Consider the following 21552-nt stretch of genomic DNA (forward strand, 5'->3'; position numbering starts at 1 on the left):
CTCCGGTTTGTATCCCGGGAGGTGAAGAGGGTCTGGTCATACAAAACCGGGTGATTCGCTACGGCGATAGTTAGTTTCTCCTCCGACTTTTTTTGAAATATAGAAATGAACGGCGGGATATCTCTCCCAGCTTAGACGCGGTTTGATTGGCTAGCGCTTCAGCTGTCAGATTTTGGGAAACGGGATTTGATTGGCTGGCGCTGGCTACTCCGGCGTCCAGGCGACCAGAAGTTGAACAATGTTCAACTTCTGGTCGCCTGGGTCGCCTGAAACGCCTCGCTCTGCTACCCACAATTCAGTTCGGCGAAAAAGCACGGCTACGTGACGTCACCCCATTGAAAGTGAATGGGCAGCTTGGAGCAGCTTGGAGCTTTCGACGCTGTCGACGCTGTAGTGTAGACGGGCCGTTAGCCTGCAACCTAACCTGGGGGGTATACTGCGAAGCAGGATTTTCGCTTAGCCGGCAAAATTCAGGGCAAACTCCGGCTTTCCGGTCATCCGAAGCTGGTTCTCTTTTTAGCAGGCTAGATCTCCATGGTAATATATGCTAAGCAGCTAACCTGGTCGGGACCAGGTTAGGTTGCAGGCTAAGAGATCAACTCAGTGAAAGCACTGCCTGCTGACCAATCAGAGCTCAGTGTGCGGAGTTTAAAGCGATCAAGTCATATTACAGGAGAAAGGAAATACAGAAAAGCTGCCGTTGCAGGAAAGACGGCCGGCAAAAATCACCGACTGTGTGAACGTGAACATTAATAGAATATCACCTCCCATCTTCAGAGCAATCTGACTATTATAACATTAGCGTTAAGAAAGCTTAATTAAATATCGGCCACAACATAAGTAGGCTAACCGGATCAGAGTAACATTAAGTACAGTCCGCGGCATATCACTTCATAATGTATCATATATCTCCTGATCTGAGTCAGCTGAGCCGTATCTGGCCGTGCAACACTCACAGTGTCACATACTGTATGCAGAAGTATTATTTTAAGCAACACATTAAGTTGACGAAACACTCGAGACAAATGTAATTAAAGTCAGATCGTGTTTTAGACGGGGCAGTGATATCATAAACCTGTTAATGTACGCATTCAAACACTTTTTCTTTTACCAGCTGTATTCACCTTGCAGGTGCAGCTCTGTGGCTTTGATCCTGGTGGATCAAGTGTTTAATTCATGGATGTTTAAAGTTTAACTTCTTCATTTTTGACTAGTATTAAAGTTCACTTTTCATTCAGGAAGTATGACGCTGCGCTGTCAGTGCGCTTCTCCATGTTTGTGATTGGTCGAATGCTCCAAATACCACCCCTTTCATGTGAACGCGCACCAAACTAGATAGGACACGGCTGGCTTGAGCGATCCACTTGATAACCAGCGTCGTACAGTTTAGCGAGAGCGCGTATGTTTTGGATTAGGCCAACCGGCTAACTCAAACATATCCAGGTTAGGTTGAACCAGCTTCGTAGCATAGGCCCCTGGTCCCGACCAGGTTAGCTGCTTAGCATATATTACCATGGAGATCTAGCCTGCTAAAAAGAGAACCAGCTTCGGATGACCGGAAAGCCGGAGTTTTCCCTGAATTTAGCCGGCTAAGCGAAAATCCTGCTTCGCAGTATACCCCCCAGATCCCGCAGCTGGTCCACATTTGTCCATTAGCAGTGAGGGAGATGGTGGGGCGGGGTATTTCTCTGTTGTGCCTGAAAAGCCTATGCATTATCAAGGCACATAGGGTGACTCAAACATCCCCTCAGAATATCGAAAGGCTTTCAAAAGCCCACAAACAACATTGAACACTGTAATGCTATAGTCTTAAGGAATCTGACCTGGTTTTATCATTGGATAAACACTGGATGAAAAATGACCATGTGCTTGTGTTAGGAGTCATTCGGATTCCTAAAACATGCATGTTCCAATACTCGTCATAGCAGCACCCTTTAGCTCAACAGTGCACTTAAGCGTCTTTACGCATATTGTTTTAGGCTCACAATTTCACCTTTTAGGTTTAATCTCATCGCTCTCATTAATCGTGTTAGCAACAACAGCCGGAATACGTTTATCTGTACATTACATGCACAACACCAAACAGGAGAGAAACAAGTTAGCAATGATCTGTTGATCTTTGTGGAGCTTTTTGTACAAAGATACAAAAACAGGGCTTAGCCTTGTTGCCAAAAAGCTCAAAAATGAATGCAAATGTTTCTCTAGGTCATTTGGATGTGTAAAAGATTGGCTTGACACAAACTTTAACCAACCCTATTGCATATTTACCATCACTAAAGGAATGACTTTGGCTAGAGATCAAACTCTTACATTAATTGTTTAGTATTGAAGAATGGCAGTCTAGAGATGGCTACCATGGCTCTTTAACCATGCTTTCAGAACCCAAGTCATTTAGTTTAGTCAAACTAAACAAGAGCTGTATTTGTTCTTTAACCCAAGATATGTGGTTCCAAGGATGGGTCCACCGACAATATTTTTTAATGCACATGTTCATGTTCATAAGAGACGTTTGGCAATCGTTCCCACTAAATCTCACAGAACCTCATCTCTTTGAATCGACTTGTAGAGCAATTACCAGAGCAGCAATTTAAATGCAAATCAACGCTAACAGGGAGGATTAAATGTGTCCCTCAGTGACAAAGTAGCAGAGTGTAATCTCTGGATTATCATTCACTCTAAGAGTCTAAACCATTCAAATCATGTTTTCTGACAGATGAAACCCTGCCGAGTACAATACAGTCATCGAAATTGTGACAGCTACCCGGAAAGCACTTGTGATACCTTGGTATGAAATTATTATTCAGCTGGAGTCATTATAACTGTTTTTAGATTAATAAAGAGACATACACTGGGTTTATTGCAAGGTTTTAAAGTTTATTCCTTGCACAGGTTTTACTAAACATTGCTTGAGAAGAGATTTGTTTAAATCATAGTTGAACACAGAGAGAAAAAGAGAGAAGTTGGCAAAATGAAAACAGGAACAGAATGGCCATGGAAAAGAAAATATTACACGATAATAACACAAGATGTGGAAAATATCAATGAAAAAAAAGAGTCACAGCTAACTGATCAACTCATGATCAAAGCTGAATTTGTGGAATCCTAGAGTTGTCGTTGAAGAGAGGAATACAAATGGAGAGAAAAGTAAAACTCAATGCAGAGGTAGAGTTCAGTGCACAAGGCTATGACACACACCTATTAACCAGCCGACAGGGTCTTACTGTCGGAGTACATTTTTCACTTCAGGACTCACTTCTGGGTCTACAAAACACCAGACTGGGCTGTATGCAAACACATACAATAAAAAGGATATACAATCTTCGAATACCTCTAACAGTTTGAACTCACAACAGCAACTCCGATTACCTTACTTTCCTAAAGACACATTTTGCACTCGTTCAAAGCACCATGCAAAACAACAGTTCTCTTTCCAGGACCCAACACCTTTTTATGTATTCCAAGTGAGCTGGGTCAGAGCAAGACGTCCAATAGGATCGTCCTTCATTTCTCCGCGACTTTGGTATGGTTTTTCTCACACCTGCTGTCTAAATGTCGCTGACCTGGCAGCCTGACTGAATCTTTAGTAGCTTGACACACAATATAACTTGTATCAGATGTGAAAATTGCAGATGAAACGCACAAAATAAGCTAGAGATGTTTAGGAAGCTATGTGCTGATGTCACAAATTAATGTGGAACTTCATTCTTTAAAAAAGCTTTTTGAGCTGTTTTCACACCTTTCCAGTCAGTTTACTATCTTCTCAGGAAAATTGGAGTCCATTGGTCATAATGTAATTGTAATGAAGTGTATATAATAGAAGCATTACTTTTGACCCATTGAAGTGTCCAAACTAGAATTAAAATAAATTAAACTATCTTAAGGTTTTAACCTTTATTAGATACCTGTACATTTTCAAATTTCAAGAAAAGGTCAAGAAAACCAGGAAGTGATTTGTCCATGAAAAAAAATTAAGATCGACAGTTTCACTTATTTCCAAAAAAACTGACAGTAAATTATAAAAGGTTATCAGCAAAGTCAAAGACATTACTGAATACATTAATACTAATATTATTCAGCTTTAAATTTGCACTTAATGTATTTAGTCATACTGTATTTTGACTAAAGTGATAACCTTTTAATTCATTGTGTCAATAACAAACAAGCATCATCGCTAAAGGAAATAGATATGGCAATGTTTCCACAGACTTGGGTTAAAACAAATGTTGAAGAAATAACTAAATAAGACTGAATTGACTCGTATACATCATCCAACATGAAATCATGGCATTTTCTGCATTGTAACAATAAAACTGACCAAAAATCTCAAGTGGTATCTCCCATTTATATCTGAATACTTCACTTTAGTTTTTAATTGATTTTTTTCATATGAACAAGGAATCAAACATATTTACTATCCCCCTCATGTACAGTAAAACTGATCTAATATATATTCCAACATCATTCTGTTTTTTGTTTAACAGTACAACCTCAGCCTACAGATTATGCACACCGGCGCTGTATTTACACTGTACAGAGACGATATAGCAAAATGTATACAATCTATCTTTTTGTAAGCAATGTTTGGATAATGTTTTTCATTCATTTGGGTACTCACCAGAACCACCCTGAAAAGTCATGCATTTTGTGGCTCCTAAATGTCAATATTTCACTTGTGCTGTTTCTTTGTTAGCTGGAAGAACGGTACAAAACGTTAACAAAAAAAATACTTCAGTTATTTGTTCTATTCCTGCAGTAGAAAGGGGATTACTAGCTTATTACAGGCACCACAGGTCAGGACAATGGCAGTGAATAACATAAGCTCTACAGTATGTCTCACGTCTGACTGACAGTGGTGGACCGCTGTCTTCCAATCAGTCGTTTCCAAAGTATGCATGCTTAATCTCATTTAATCACAACAACAAAGCAATGCATGGATATTGCTCTTAGTTATAGCTTTATCTAAAATATTGCCTTGCTGTAAGAGAAACTAACTGTGGTAGTTGAATTCCTAGAACTTTAATAAATGGCTACTATGTAAATAAATACAATATGTAGTCCAGTCACATTTATCGACAAGGTAACAGTGGAATGTACATGTTATATGTATATGTTCTGCTCGGAGGAGTTTCTGCAAGATGGGGAATACAAAAAAAACGGATATACGACAAAAAAAAGAGGAATTAACCGTTTCAATGTGCCTGTAAACTGTCAAAAAGTCTTCATGTAAGGAAGGAAGTGACAGAACCAGATTAAAAAGAAAGGAATGTACAGGGTCTTCCTCAATCACAAGCCCATGGAGCCTCAGAGGGAATTTATGGAACGCTGTTGTCGCCTGTTGTTTCTCGCCTTACGCCTGATCCTATTTTCACTATCAGGTAGCCTCTCATATATTGCCATTTGTATTTATGTTTGGCCTCCTCTTCGGCACTCGAGGTCCTCCTCCCAATCACTCACACACCTCAGTTTGGTTCAGCTCAGCTCTGTTTGGTTCAGTGCAGGCAGCCAGTGGAACTTCTTTTATGTACAACAGCCAGAGAGGGTGCCATCACATTTGTAAAAAAGTGCCATATTGTGTGTATGTGTGTGTACTAATCCACAGGGCTGCTGCCCACCTGGTTCACCAGGCAGAAGTACAGTATGTGCGACAGGACTATCCCAGTGTTAGGAAATGATGGCCGGACACCACCGCACCACCGACAGGTTGTCTGCGCTCACTGACCGCTTCTTTGCTTTTTTCCTCAAGTCCTTGTATACGTCATCACACAACCGAGAGATGGCCTGAAAGACAACACAAAACATCAGTGTGTGTACAATATGAGAGACGACAATCAGGTTTCTCCTAACTTTTGAGATGAATGGCTCAAAGTATTAAGATGTTTTTTTACTGATATTTAAAAGTCTGTTATTTAAGAGAAATAGAGGTCACAGTTTCTAATTACTATCACAAATAATAGTTAAGAAGCATGGTCACAGCCCAATGAAATGCTACTTTTAGACAGAAAATAATCTATGTCGCTACACCCCTATTTCTATTTAATTAATTTATCTTAATATATTTTTTCATAGGGACAGATCACTGTCTCTCACTCTTATATATATTGTTATAGTTTTTTATTTATATTTATTTTTTCTATTTTATTGTGAAGAGTATTGCTATTTTCATTCTACTATTATTGTAACTTTAAAAACATAAAACATAAAATAAAAAGGTAAGAAAGTCGATGTATTTCTCTTAGATCTATTTTGGTCAAATAGAGTCTTTTGGACAGAGTAAAAAAGCATATAATGATGCATCTGCCAGCATTAACATCATGGCTGTTGTTTTAAATGCTCACTGCAGTAAAGCAAAGGAGGGAGAGACAGATGAGGAGGCAGTGGAGCTAATTACACAGCAACACAGTCCTCCAACCTGTCCTTCACCCAGATGATCTAGTCTGTTCTGTGAGCATGTGTGTTAAGCAGAGGCTTAATTAGCAGGATAGCCTTTGTGCATTGTTTACCACATCCTCAGGCCACAACAAATTGGGTTTGGATTTAAGATGTCATCTACTCACCTCCAGTTTCTGGGCCTTCTCTCTGTTGAGGGGCTCCAGGGGGAAGCTGAGGTTGTTGGCCTCTGCCATGGAGCGCAGGTCAAAGTAATACTTGGCGTAGACGCTGGATGGCACGTTGATGTTGAACTGCAGCAGCTCCAGAAACTGACGCTCCAGCTCATTCCTTTTGAGAGAGAAAGAGAGGATGTGTGAGCTAAAAATAATCAGATATTAAGCTAGCAACCATGGCTAGGTGAAATTGAAATAAGTTAAGTTAGATCTTTAAAATGACAAATAGAGTCTGTGTAGAGAGTATATAGTGTTAGTGCTCATGAATCCATAGTCTTAAAAAGACAGGTGGTGTTTTTTCACATGTGCACCACCAACACACACACACCAAGTAAATCCCCAGAACATAAGCCTTTCCTCAAACTGAAAGGAGTGATCTCTCAGCAAAGCGCTCCGAGCATGATGTGTACAAAAGAATATTAATCCCCCATCTTGAAAATGCTATTGTCCTGCATTGCCTCATGCGACACAGCTCTGTGATCCCTTCGCTTTCATGTGCTGACTTCAGTCATGGCTTATTCATTTCTCATTGTAACCTTAATAAGAAGCAGTATCCTCCTCTTCTTCTTCTTCCTCCTCCTCCTCGCTTTTCTTTCCCACCCACGCGTGATCACAGGCATGCGGCAACAGACGGGCTACATTTAGACTCCTCTGTAGCCAAACTCTGCCTAATAATGCTGCTTCCTTTTTATCTGGCTGTGGCACCTATTTTCATCTATTTCTTTGTGTGTTCCTCAGTTCTTGCCAGACTCCCCTGCAGTTATTTCACAGTCAAGCGTGTGTTTGCTGGCGGTTAATTGCCATATGGGAACACACTCTCACTGGAAAGAGTACAAACAGGTGGACGGCAGTCATTGCTCTGTAAACTCGGAGCCTAAGGACGAGAATATACAGGCGGAGACGAGCGTGAATGCATCAGAGTTCGGGGTCAGAGCGGTGGCAACACGTCTGCAGCATCGTGTTACCTCTCAAAATAATCCAGCTTCCAGATTCCTGTGGATTTAAGACGGATGTGATGCACAGGGTGGGTGATCATGCTCAAGATGCTTCTTCAGTAAAAGCCATGTGTGTCTTATTGTCAGCTTGTTAGAAGCTAATAAAACTATCCTGTTTCCAAGCTTGGTGACATGATAGGATGTGGGTTTATAATATGTATTCATTGGGAAAGGTGAACAAATAACTAAATGTGCCCTAGTTCTATCAGTGCAAAGTTTTTACAAGCCTATATACATGAATCTTGCTCTGACAAAAGGTAGATTACATTTTATTAGGGGATAAAATGTAATCATAAGGCTGATTTTTAAATAAAGGAGCCAACTTATTGTATCGCTGTTTGAGTAATCCAAGCTCAACAACTGGCCTAAACTATGACAAAACAACATACATGAGGTGACCTTTTGACCCCAGGCTGACCCCCCCCCCCCCCCAAAGACAGACTATTATGAGCAAAGGAAGACCCTGAATGGTGACTAAATGTTGGTGAAGACAGGCACAGTTGTTAAGAGGAATGGTGAATAACAACTGCTGTATACAAAGTCAGATCAACAGCACGTTTTCAAGGAGTTGACGATTCAATAAGTTAACAACTAGAAAACGTATTAATCACAGCAGTTTTACTGAACAGATGTAAAAAATCTTCTGAGGGTCATTATCCTCTACCATTTTTTACATTTCATACACTAAACACAAGAGAACACTGATAGCAGCTGCTATAATTTAGCTGCAATAACCAACCCGTCTAAAGGCCTTTCTGTTGTGTGTGCATTGTATTTGCACTTTTGACTTCCCCCATATCACTAAAACGCAATATTTTGGGTGTGTGGAGCAACTCACATGTCCTCCACTGTGATATCCTTGAGGATCTGGCAGTAGTCGACGTTCCACACCGCCTGGTCGTCCCACACTTTGGATGCCAGGAGGATGGCTCCTAGCACGATGCGCTTCCAGTTGACAGGGCAGATGTCGATTTCAGCATAGGTCAGGAGCCTCTCCAAATACACCTTGGATGAAGACATGTCACATGTTAACATCTCATTAATACGGACTTTTCTACTCTACGAATAGACAAAATCCTTCACATACATCCCTGTAAATGCTGACTTTTGTTGCAGAAGCTTGTATAAATGCATTCTCTATATACTAATTACCTATGTATGTAATTCTCTGTGATTAATTACATTACATTGCATTTGGCCTCTGCTCTCCCTGTCTATGATCACTTCAGAGTTAGTTTGCTGCTAGTCTGTTTTTTTGTATTACTCCTACTCCAGGTGAAAGCCACAATAACAAGATGTCAGAAAATGATTCAAATCCAGCTTTCCCCTGGAGCTCGCTCATTAAAACATATCCATGTGGATCGAAACACTGGCTCTCTCCCCATTTCCCTCTCTTGTTCAGTAGTCAGCGTTCCCACAGACTGCAGATCACAAAGCACACTGTGCCTGCGGGCACCTGTTCCTTACCAGAAGGAATACATGTACAGGAACTGATTCCTCTGATCATCATTTTGTTAGAAAGCCGTTGTCGAGCATGAGAGCTGCAGTGATAATGGAAGCTTCAGAATAGCTTACAGGTTTCTTTTTTAAGCTCATGCATCTCTCATTATACACTTAGAAATAATATGCCTCTATGTAATAAGTGTGCAAACATATCCTTGTCATCTAATAGTATTTAACGTTTTTTGATATTTTTCCTCCTTCCTTTATTTAAATCTATATTATCTTCAAATGTTCAATGTGGATTTGGTACTATTCAGTAATTAAAAAAATATGTAACTTCAGCATACTACTGATACTTTGAACTAGTAACTTGCTAACAGCGATAACATAATACAAACAATAAATCAGATTCTTGAAACAGCATTTTTTTTCCCCTGGCTCACTAGGAACTACATTCCTTATTTTCTAAAAATAAAATGTGCTGCAGGCTCAACTGAATTCAAACCAGTCGCAGCTTTGAAATCTGTCATGACAAGTCTGACAGAAATGTATTTTCTGTGGCAATGCTGTATTTTCTATAGCAGAGTGGAATATACTGTGCATTCAATTTATTATAGTTCTGTCAGAGCTGCAATGTGGCAGAACTGTAACTTATATTCTAAACAGAATCCTAAAAGACTGTTGTTCGGGGGACGATCATTTGTGAGAGCGTGCCTATTTATGTCCTATTGTTGGACATGCAATTAGTACCTTGTGGTTTGGACTGAAAAGAGAAAGGAAAGGTTGTGAAAGATGCAAGAAAATATAGCGTTAATTATATTTTGCAGCCTGGTTTAAATCGCCTACTAGACAGCTCCGGTGGCTAATTGGACACGTCATGCTGGGTTTGGCTTTGTGCCCGCCAGCTATGCTAACCTATTGTGGCGATGTGGCCTGCCAACAGACACCACATATACACCTACTGGCAGCCAGCAGCCATAGAAGAAAGCCCGCATGAAATGAGAGCCAGGCCACACGCTGAGTGATATGAATGCAACTGCACAGGGAGTAAAACCATAATAATAAGCACAACAAACAACCCAGAGGCAGTGTGGTTGGCAATCTGTAACCCTGTTTAACCACAATGCATCGCCTCTGACTTTACGAAGCTGGGATCTTTCAATAATAAGAGCAGGATTATCCATTTAAACACATCAGTCTGTTATTAAATGTCTTTAAGTGTGCTAGTGCTACAATAATTCACTTTTTTCACACCAATAGTTTATCTGAGACACAAATAAATAAGCTTGAAAATAGCTTTGAGCTGTGGAGCTGTAGCTTCACATGTTACTAAGTGCAATGTGTTTCCTTTGTGGTGATTTTCCTGATCTCGGTCATCTCCATCTGCTGGAGAAGCCTTTCCTTTGCTACCCAATGATGTGAGGACTGCAAATGAAGACTCCTTTCTTAAGTTAGCTCTATCTGCTAAGCTAACCCAATAACTGCCAGCCAACAGCTCTATTCAATTACTGATGACCTGCCAGTCTGCACTCTGGGGGACTGGCAGAAGCAGGCCACATATGCCAGAGAGTGTGTGTGTTTTAGTTAAGTCTGTCACATCTTTGTTACAGACAAAATGAAGAGACACTACGCCTCGCTGTTTTGTGCCTCCGTCATCCGTTGCGCATCTGTCAGGAAGTAGAGCGACTTAATACGAGGCCACCAGGCCGGCCATATTAACCCTGCACTCTCCAGGCCTCTGGGGACACACGTGTTGGCCATAGTGACAAAGTGTGGAAAGAGATATTTCTGGGAAGATGAGCGGGGAGGCAGAGAGAATTCATTTCCAACTTAATGTTGCTGCCAAAATCTGGGTAAAGCAATACAACAGAAGTATAGAGAAAACTGCAGATGTAAATGAAGCTTAGGTATCAATGTAGGTGTAGATATTACCATTATAACATTGCTTATGATTACATAAAACACAAATAACTCCACTAAATAAATTGTAGTATTACATCATTAAAAGAAAGCACACACTGGAAGGCTGTAAAAATAAACAGTCTGGAGGAGAGTTAAGGAAATCATTAAATACAAGCGGGAGTAAAGCTGTCCTTTTTTCGTGTTTTTAAAACAGGACACAAGTCTTTGGGAGAGAACCTGCTGTACAATAAAGCGCCAATTATATTCTTGCTACAGGCACAGACTTTCTTCACACCTTAGTCATTCTAAAAGGAAATTGCACCGATCAAACCATTCTGTAACAACTCTTGTGTAACCTTCCAATTTCCTCGTCTCACCTGCGAGGATTAGAGGAGTTTTCAACTTGTTTTGGGGACACAACCTCTGGAGGGATTTATAAAGCACTTAAACGGATGTTAGGAAAAAATAAATGAGGTCCAAAAATAAATGAGAAAAAAGAGTGTAAGGAAAAGGAAGACAGGACTTTTGACACTTGGGAGGAAAAAGGAGAATCAGAAAGCAACACTCCCTCCTGGTGTCAGAACTAAAATACACCCCCACACACACACACTTACCAACGTGACAATGGCACACTCGGCTGTGAGCTGTGCGGCGCTGAACAGCGTCCTGACAAAACGGTAGATCTGCTTCTGCTCAGGGTCGTGTTTTTCATAATCAGGAGGAATTTCAGACTTCTACAGCACAAAGAAAACACACAAAATGAAAATGAATGATTCACTCTGTTCACAGCATCTGATGTTATTGTTTACCAAAATGGAGGAGACAGCCTTCCCCATGTGGGTATTTATTCTTCATCAGCTTGTGTGTTGTGTCCTGACAGCCCTACAGCCTTCACATAATGGAAACGTATGTGTTGTTAAGGCCTTACCGTGAGCGGGTGCAGTTTCTCATCGAAAATGTCTATCACCATTCTTCCGTCTACTTCTCTGGAATGAGAAACAGATAGAGGGAACATCAGAAAGGATAGAAATTAAGGGCAGATGGCTTGAGGCTCATTTCATTTAAAATATGAATTCCACCCTCAAGGATGTCTTATTGCCTGTCAAATAGCCATTCGAGGGCATGTGCTTTTCTAACAGCTGCACTACTCGGGATTCCTACCAATTATAGTGAATAGAGACAAAGAACACTATATCTCTACACCCGCTATATTTTATCACCGAAGGAAAACAATTTAATCACACTTTCAACATAAGCTTTGAAAAGGCGCCATGTTTTTCTGCCAAGGTTTATCTTGGTCTGCTAACCTTTGCTGCTGATATATGATGTAGAATTTAGAAATGGACTACAGATCAAGAGGCAAGTACTCATTTAAGGAATGAAAACACTCATACCTGTTTTTTATGTGGTAGTATATTGCGAGGGCGACACTGTTAAGAAAATAGAAAAGGACAATTAATTGAAAACTAAAACCACGATTAGAAGACAATAAGCCAACATATTTGTAATCAGTGTGGACAGAGATTGAATAGATGAGTTATTTTATGCAGTTACCATTTGATGGTGTATTTGAGGTTGGGCTGACTGACAGTGCTGTCATCGAGGAATATGGTGGAACATGAGCTGTACTTCCGTCTCACCAGCCCTGGATTATGCTGGAGTTCACCCACATACATACAAAAAGACAGATACACACATGATTGTCAAACTCTATTTCTCAGACCAGCCAAAAACTTTGCTAACAGACATTGAAAGTAGAGCACCTGTGTGCCCACAAACTCATTCTGTCATGCGGGAATGGAATTTATGGCGGAGTTCACCTTCAAGAAAGCATCCAATTACTGATTTTTATTTTGATATACTTTATTATTCCCCGTGGGGAAATTGTTTCTCTGCATTTGACCCATCCTAGTGTTAGGAGCAGTGTGCTGCCATTTTGAACGGCGCCCGGGGAGCAGTGTGGGGAACGGTGCCTTGCTCAGGGACACCTCGGTAGCACTTGGTCTTGCCGGGACTTGAACTGGTGACTTTCAACACATTTGTATTTGAACTCATTTGCTCCTGGCACATACTGAACCAGAGCTTTATCATGCGAATTGGGTTATTCAATTTGTTGATCAAAATCAAAAGAATGTTAGAGAGTCACTAACTCATAAAACATACATATTTTAACAATTGCTGAACTTGGGACGGTAAGAATTATGAAAAGATGAACTCCACCATAATGTGATGTGTTGTGTATACATGATGACATTTAACTACATATTTAAGCTCATAACACACATCTACAGTAACTAGAAATTCAATCTTAGGGGTTTGAAAGGGAGGGAATACTAACAAGGGTACGATCATTTTGAGGGTCATTTTGAGGACTTTACCTTGTTCTCCGAAATGTGTGTGAACTTGCAAAAAATACAAGACATAAAATCACCAATTGCACCATTATAACATTCACAATAGTATTACACTACCAAATAATGTACTGTCAAATGATACAATCTTGTTCTTAAGCCTTAGTGCAACTTCCACTACTTCCCTTTTTGATTTAACACACACACTTTCCTGTATCGTACTTACATGGTTGATGTAAAGGCTCTTCCGCTTTTCTCGAACTGGAAAGGAAGATGAGAGAAGTGTCAACAGTATGAACAGCAACACACACTTAAAACTCAACAAGTGCAGTACACAACCCTCACAGACAGGGAGCAGCATTTATCTAGCGTTAAATTCCCTATCATAAAAAAACAAAACAGAAGCTTTTTTCTCTAGTTATACCTACTATATTAAACGAAGCATGGCAGTTTAGTGGCCACCTTTTTAATGTGAAAAACAAACATTTGAAAGTGTTTTAACGTGCTAAATTGAATATGAATACATTATTTGATGAGTCCATATCAAATTAAGCATAGTGCTGCTTTATTCAAGAGTGGATTGCCACGGAGCTACTTTTTATTTATTTCTGTTCATACAAATGCTAAATCTGCTTAATGGACGTGAGGGTTTGTTAGTTTTAAAGAGCTCACTTCACTGAGTGCACGGCAGCACTATAACCACAACACACACACAGCACTTGGGTCTGTTTGTGTATATGTTAGTAGGATGGCTCTGATGTAGGAGCACACACACAAGGGAAGAAAAAAAGAGATCGCCAGAAAAGCAAACTAGACCAGATGCAGAGCGCAGCAACACACATACAGGGACCTAGAGAGCCACTCCGACACACACACACACACACACACACACACACACACACACACACACACACACACACACACACACACACACACACACACACACACACACACACACACACACACACACACACACACACACACACACACACACACACACACACACACACACACACACACACACACACACACACACACACACACACACACACACACACACACACACACACACACACACACACACACACACACACTAATGCAAATGTTTTTTCTCCTCTAGGCATACGTGACTGTGAGCACTGCTTTCTAGCAACAAGCAACTTGCGTTATGATTAGGCCTGTATTATTTTTATTTAAATAATAACATCCTTACTGCAGTGATTTCTGAGACAATAATAAGAAGGAAAAAGCCTATCATGGTTTCTACACATGATGACGCTCATGTTAAAGCACAATTTCATAGAGCAGTTTAATGCCAACTTTTATTTTATTCACAAGTCAAAACTTCCTCAGCACTGCTGGTGAGGAAAATAAAGGGTTTATATGTCATTTTAGAAATTAAAATGCTTATTTTTGCATCCCAGAGCAGGCCTTTTCATACTGTTGCATCAAGACCAACATACACATGGGTACAAACACACACACGTAATATGAAATCAGCGGTTAGCAGAGAAGGCACGTCACCCGCAAACGAGACAAGAATACAGTAAAGCTTAGACCACACACAGTAAGCATAGTACTACCCGTCATATAAGTGCTTACCTCTTTTGCCTGGCACACCAACTGAAAAAATACAAAGTCCATGTTGTCGCTATGTCTTGCTTTATACAATATGTTGAGATAACACACAAGGGCTAGAAAAATAAAAGAGCATCAGGACCAGATATCAGATCAATATGTCCGCCTTCGGGCTACACACTATTTTCTCAATATGAAGCCTCTTATCATCAAAGTAAAGAGATTATAGCTGAAGTGAATCTCAGAGACAGACTTCATCACATTTCAGTTGATTAAAATGCGTTACTTTCACTCTGAAGGCTCTGAAGGGTCCAGGATCAGTCTCTGTCTCGTAGAGATGATCAAAACACCTAAATGTGCCTTAAAATCAGACGCAATGGCAGCTGGTATAACGTTTCCACGGGAGCCTGCCTGGAGCCTTTTTGGTAGATGAAAGAACAGTGCTTCTGTATAGCTCTACATTTGAAAATCCCTGCATCAATGCAACAGCGGGTGGCATAAGCCATTGTCTGACTTTCATGAATACTTTTTAACCAGGATGCATCCTCGCTTCATGTGCAATCTGCCACATATGGCAACCCTGTTTTTTTAAAAAGACACTTCTAAGAACAACATGAATGGTCGAAGGGTGGTCTTAAGGGATGATAGGGAAAGACGTGTAAGAAAAGATGCATTCTATTGATGTAAATGTATGCTATAGGTTTTATGATCAAACATAAAGCTGGGTGGAATTGTATACAAGCAGTATGATGTGCTTTCCTATTTTTTTTTATGGACTGGTGCATGTTGCATGGGATTATATCAAGGTACTAGAGGAGGCATGAATTATTTCACAGTGCTTTAACATTCCAAGAGACAATCTTCAAACTACAGTCTTCAGATAGAATGCAAATAGAGCAAGAAAAGTTTTTGCATGAGTCTTCTTGAAAGAATTACCCATTAAATTAGTGATTAGTACACACTTTCAGTCTTGCACTATGTTTCTGAGTAAAGAAAGAACGACATTTTACACTCCATCTACCTCATCTAAGCAGGTCCTGTGTGTGCCTGATACAATTACAGACTCAGACATATTTAACACTGGCCGTTAGTACCCCCCAGACACACTCACCAACCCTCCCTAGACATTTTCTGGGCCTACTTTAAAAGCGAATTTACAAAGAAATTAAAGGTGGAAGAAAAAGCTCACCGTCAGTCTGAGACTTGCTGAGGAAGATGGTGCTGGCCCGAGGATGATCCGAGGGATTGTACTCCATGGGCAAATCTGAAAGAACAAAGGAAACAAAACATAAGTGTTACAGGCAACAATAAAAATTAGACCAGTGATTTAAATTCAGTTTAGAGATTGCATACTGTTTGGTGAGTAGCTGAACTAATTCTTAAGATTTCTTGTGACGAAATGATATTCATTCACAAATACAGTAATTATTAAGAATAGCAGGCAATTAAGGTACGGCTATGATGACTAAAACCTTTCATTCTGAGGATGGATGAGTGGGATTAGCTTTAGGGGTTAACCACCTCTCTTGCAATAGACTGAACTAAATGGAAAAACAATCTGTCAATTTGCTGCAGCAGCAGCGCTGTGTAAACGGCCGTTTGTATATCGATGTGCTAAGCAAACACACTAGAAAGCTATAGATTTGTTTTACATCATTGTCTGTACACACACACTGGCTACCACCTAGAACCTCTACCAGATTAGACAGTAGCTGGCAATAGAACCGGCAATAAATGACAAGATAAAAATCTTTGAGCATTTGATAAACTGGTGTACTCCGACAGCGTCTATCCTGCAGATACAGTCACCAGGGGCTCGCTGTCATTAGGGGTCTGAGATATGTCTTTAGCTAAATGTACAAATAAGTAAATAAAAACAAGAAAATAGGACAATTAAAACCACATTTATAACTGAAATTCTGCATTTATTACTATTTTAAGAACATTGACTTTTGGAAGATGATGGGGGGGACATTGTTTAATAGATACTTTTTACAGTATAAAAGTGTCCAATTTCTCAGTAGGTTTTTACATTTGTGTTACACATGCCATGTTCCCCTTGTCTGATGTGCATGTGCTAAACCAGATGCAGTTATAGGAACAGTTGCCTGGCAGATTGGTGCTATTTAAAACCACTGAATATATTACTATCAATTTTGTGTCCTAGTTCCAAAGCCCAAAATCCTAAATCCCACAGGCAGAAACAAGAGTTTTTATTATTCAAATATAAACAAGAAATGTACATAAAAGAGTTGGTATTTGAAGGATTCATGGACTATGATGTAAGCCTGCAGCCTGGTGTTTACAGCTATGGCTGCCTAGTTTAAAACAAAGAACCACTGTTGTTTGAACAGTAGATTGGTATTATATCTCCACAGCTGCTTGCATTTTATGGAAGACTGGAGGAGGGATTTCATATCCTGAAAAACCTTAGATGAAACATTTGTTGACATGTGGTTACTATCATTATTCGGTCTAGGTTAATCATGAACTAAAAACTGTAACTCTATTTCAATCCAGGAAAGTAAACTCAATTAAGACACACACAACAAGGGTGTGTTTTTAGGGGCGTTGTCCCAATCAGCAGCTTCCTGGTGTCTTGGATGATGTCAGTAAAACAGGAAGGGTCAGAAAGGGACCAACACCCAGAAGGACTAATGGAGAGCAAGGACAGCAGAAGCCAAGAGATGGGGGACAGAAGGAGAGTGACAAACTGGTAATGAGGGAGAACAGGGCAAGAGAGCTGAAAATGTGAAAAGTGTGAGAGTGACAGATTTGTAATTTGATTGACAGGAGAGAGAAGACAGCAGGGGCTGCAAGGCGAGATAATGATAGAACAAATGACAGAGAGAGAGAAATAGAACTGAGCGAAAAAAGTGAGTAGAAGGAGGAAGTAAAAAAGGTCAACAAGCTTGTGGAAATGAGCATGGATGATGTCAAACTAATCAGCCTTTTAAAAAACACATAATGATGACTACAGGGCATCAGCATACAGCGTCTGTCGGTGAGCCACTGCTATTGTGTCCAAACTCTTTTGAACTACTGTCTTTTTGTGTTTGAAGGACACTTGAAGGGCCTCAAAGGACACTCACACTGCTATGTTGTAGGAGGAAGTGATACATGGTGCTGAATTAAAGATGGGTGTGTGGGAAGAAGCAAAGAGCAGTGCAGGAGAGCTGAATGTGGATAAATTATGCCACACACACACACACACACACACACACACACACACACACACACACACACACACACACACACACACACACACACACACACACACACACACACACACACACACACACACACACACACACACACACACACACACACACACACACACACACACACACACACACACACACACACACACACACACACACACACACACACACACACACACACACACACACCTTAACTGCTAGTGACGTATGCAGTGCACGCATAGCGCACTCACATATGCCTTTGAAACACATCAGTCACAAAAAACTTTAAATCACAAGTAAAGTTCTCATTTTAGAGAGCAAGGCTGTTTTTCTTAAAGGGACAGTGTGTGTAGGATTTGGCATGGGTGCGAGAAGCCCTTTCTGAGCTACTGTAAAATAAACATGGCAATGCAACATAGAAGGCTCTGATATAATTTGCTCATCATAATTAAACACGAAGGAAAACATCAATATATCAAATTATAATTCTGTTAATGGTGCCCCTTGATACAACACCCTGGCCCTTTAACTTGTGGTGATGTCACTTTTTAACACAGGAAGCTGAGTGACCCAGGGAGTGCCCCTCTACATGTCTGGTGTCAGTGCCCTTTGGCGAGGTTCCTCCCTCCCAACTTTCTACAACCTGAGGTAGACAAAATCACCCGACTTCCTGCGTTCCAGGAAGCGGAGAGGAAATGAAGTAAGGGGTGACGGTTACACATTGTTAGGGAGGTAGACTGAACAAAGAGTAAAGAGAATAGGTCAGTGTGTGGATTTAAGCAAGACATATTTTATGGACACTTTAGCATTTCTCTTATTTTTCTCCTCAAAAAATAAATCACTCATGCATGCTTCCCTATGCACGCCCGAGGCCCGTTCCAGTATTTCCTCAATGTGATGAAGTACTTTCATTTGTTTGTTTTCCCTCGAGCCAATATCCATGAACTTGGTTGATTTCACAAACATTTTATTAAATCACATTTAATATTAATACCACAAAATAAACACTTGAACTAATTTATAGCCAACATCAGAGAGATCCGTCTTTCCTGCTCTATAAGCAAAGTGCGTTCAGACAGTGTGAATCTTATAGAATAAACTATAAGATTGTACAATGGTAAACCTAGTTTTTTTCCCATTAAAAGAATCACAGTTGCCAACTTAACTCAAACCTTATTTTGAAAAAGCAGCTGCAACCACCTGCAGAACAAGAGGAAACTGATGTCTATATACCACCAAGTTACAGGAATATTTATGTATCTGTGGTGAGCTGTTGGCACTCTGCCTGCCTGCCCTGGAAGCCTGTCATGGGGGGCGGGGGGGCATGGGGGTGCAACATCAGCCCAGAGAGGAAGACCCTTCTCTGGGTTTTTGGCTGACCTACTGAGCCGCCAGCCAGAGGGAATCCAGATGGCACAGCACGGTACCACCCGGCCTTTCAATGGCACGCTATCAAACAATACGCCCACAAGGTTAAGCTCGTAAGCAAATCTTGTAATAGAGCCTTTGATACAAGAGCACAAGATGTATCTGTTTGAAAATAGAAACAGTGGCATAGACACTGAATACTATTTTTGATAACTCCAATTTAGCTATTTGAAATATTACAAAAACGGTTTGTTTGAGTTCCGTTTCATTTTGAATTCCATCCCTCTGCTTTCTTGTGAGAAACAGCCTCTAGAATGCAATAAGCACGCCCCATCCAATACTTATCGCAGCACAAACTGTATGACTTGGCCCTGATAACACACCTCTGTAAGTGTGTGTGTAATGTGCGAAAGAAAGTGAGAGTTGGTGAATAGGGTACAGGGCTGTGAATGTGCGACAGAGGGCATATATTAACTGTTAAGTAGCTTTTCACCTTGGATAACAAACCACTTGAGTTATGGACCCTTGTAAAAGCATGTTATCTTTGTTATGGAATTCACTTCTGTATCGCTTAATACAGCTGCTGTGTTTTCATTTCAACAGAAGGAACGGGCCAGAGTTATAGTTGCACTGATAAGGTTTTTATTGTTAAGCCTTAATAGCAATACACCATCTGCTTTTAGTGGTTATAGTCAGGAAATCTTATCTGTATGGAGGAAAAGATCATTCAACAAACTGCCCTTTTGTTCACCTTAAATCATTGCCACACATTTATTCTGATTGATGCATTTACCATCACTTGAATTCTGGACTCTAAAACTTGAGAGAGAGTGAAGGCAGGGTAAAGGGAGGATATGGGAAAACAAGTGAATGAAAGGCTAATGCCCAATGACTCATCCTCCTTTTAGCTTTCATCTACACACACGGACATGAAAACACACACACAACAATCAAACAAACTGCCAGCAGCAGCTCTTCCTAACAGCTTAAACCACCCCAGAGCTCCCGTCATCGATCGGCAACGGCTGCCAAACTCAGCGCGTTGTTACACACTCATCTTCAGAGGAAAAGAGCTGAGCTTTTATCAAAGGAAAGCCAACAGGGACATGAGGATGGAGGGGAATGTGTAGGGTGAATTTCTACCAGAAAACATTCTTTCTGATGACTGCAGCACAACTGGTTGTCATAAAATCGCTTGGTATGTGCTTTGCTGATTTTGAGCATCATATCCACACATCATAAAACTTAAGTTTCGATCAATTCAGTTGGTAGAAAGCAGGAGTTGATTTGTTCCAAACACTTCAATATTGTCAAACAATTACAACATCGGCCTGACAACAATAGTAGGAAGTGTTGCTGTGACTCTTGAGTAAAAGGATTGGTGAAAAAAAACAATTTAGCATCCATCCAAAAGTTGTTGAAATGGCTTGCTATACAAACTAAAAATGTTCCAATGCTATGAAAAGTTGTGGGATTTTTGTATTAATCATTTTATCAATATTAAGCCTTACAGCTCTGTGTTGACAGGACTACATTAAAGCATCCAACCGGCCTAAAAACTCTTACAATCCATCACAGTGATGTGCTATGTGGCGTTGCCTGGCTGGGGCGATATACTGATGTGTTTGTAGTGGACCCGTTTACTTTTACACTTGACTGATGGCTGTAATTAGGTGAAGGTAAGAGTCGAAAAGCAAAGAAAACGTTTTCCCAAAGAAAGAAAATAGGGGTGCACCAAATGGGAAATTCTTGGCTGAAACCGAAAATAGGAAACGGTTGGCCGAAAACCCAATGCCGAAAATGATTAATACAAAAAAATATATATATATATAATGTATACATTTTTTACCAATGTTGTTCAGCTACCTGATTATGGAAAAAGACATGATTATGGCAAAACTTAACTTAAATAATAATCACTATTATGGGTAGGGATGTCCCGATCACCTTTTTTTGCTCCCGATCCAATTCCGATCATTTGATTTTGACAATCTGCAGATACCGATTTTTCCCGATCCGATCTTTATGCAATGCATTAACAGAAAAAAAAAAGGTAACAGATAACGGCTGGTCATCCAACGCGATGAATTCAGCTATCTTGGCTGTTATT

General features: G+C 40.3%; 1 protein-coding gene across 4 annotated transcripts in view; it reads right to left on the bottom strand.

The window, feature by feature from the left end:
• Positions 1 to 2853: 2853 nt before the first annotated feature.
• Positions 2854 to 21552, bottom strand: part of ccny (cyclin Y) — a 34988-nt gene continuing 16289 nt past the window's right edge. The window contains exons 2-12 of one of the 4 annotated variants that reach the window (XM_034108502.1): positions 16061 to 16135; positions 14896 to 14916; positions 13520 to 13554; positions 13321 to 13344; positions 12497 to 12597; positions 12337 to 12372; positions 11871 to 11928; positions 11557 to 11676; positions 8436 to 8602; positions 6555 to 6717; positions 2854 to 5778 (exon numbers count right to left, since the gene is read on the bottom strand). In XM_034108502.1, the coding sequence (XP_033964393.1) occupies positions 5662 to 5778; positions 6555 to 6717; positions 8436 to 8602; positions 11557 to 11676; positions 11871 to 11928; positions 12337 to 12372; positions 12497 to 12597; positions 13321 to 13344; positions 13520 to 13554; positions 14896 to 14916; positions 16061 to 16135 (917 nt within the window). In that variant the 3' untranslated portion in view covers positions 2854 to 5661. The remainder of the gene's footprint in view (positions 5779 to 6554; positions 6718 to 8435; positions 8603 to 11556; positions 11677 to 11870; positions 11929 to 12336; positions 12373 to 12496; positions 12598 to 13320; positions 13345 to 13519; positions 13555 to 14895; positions 14917 to 16060; positions 16136 to 21552) is intronic. The other 3 variants (XM_034108503.1, XM_034108504.1, XM_034108505.1) reach the window with 3 other exon arrangements.

This window comes from Pseudochaenichthys georgianus, chromosome 20 (assembly GCF_902827115.2).
Source record: "Pseudochaenichthys georgianus chromosome 20, fPseGeo1.2, whole genome shotgun sequence".
Taxonomy (NCBI): Eukaryota; Metazoa; Chordata; class Actinopteri; order Perciformes; family Channichthyidae; genus Pseudochaenichthys; species Pseudochaenichthys georgianus.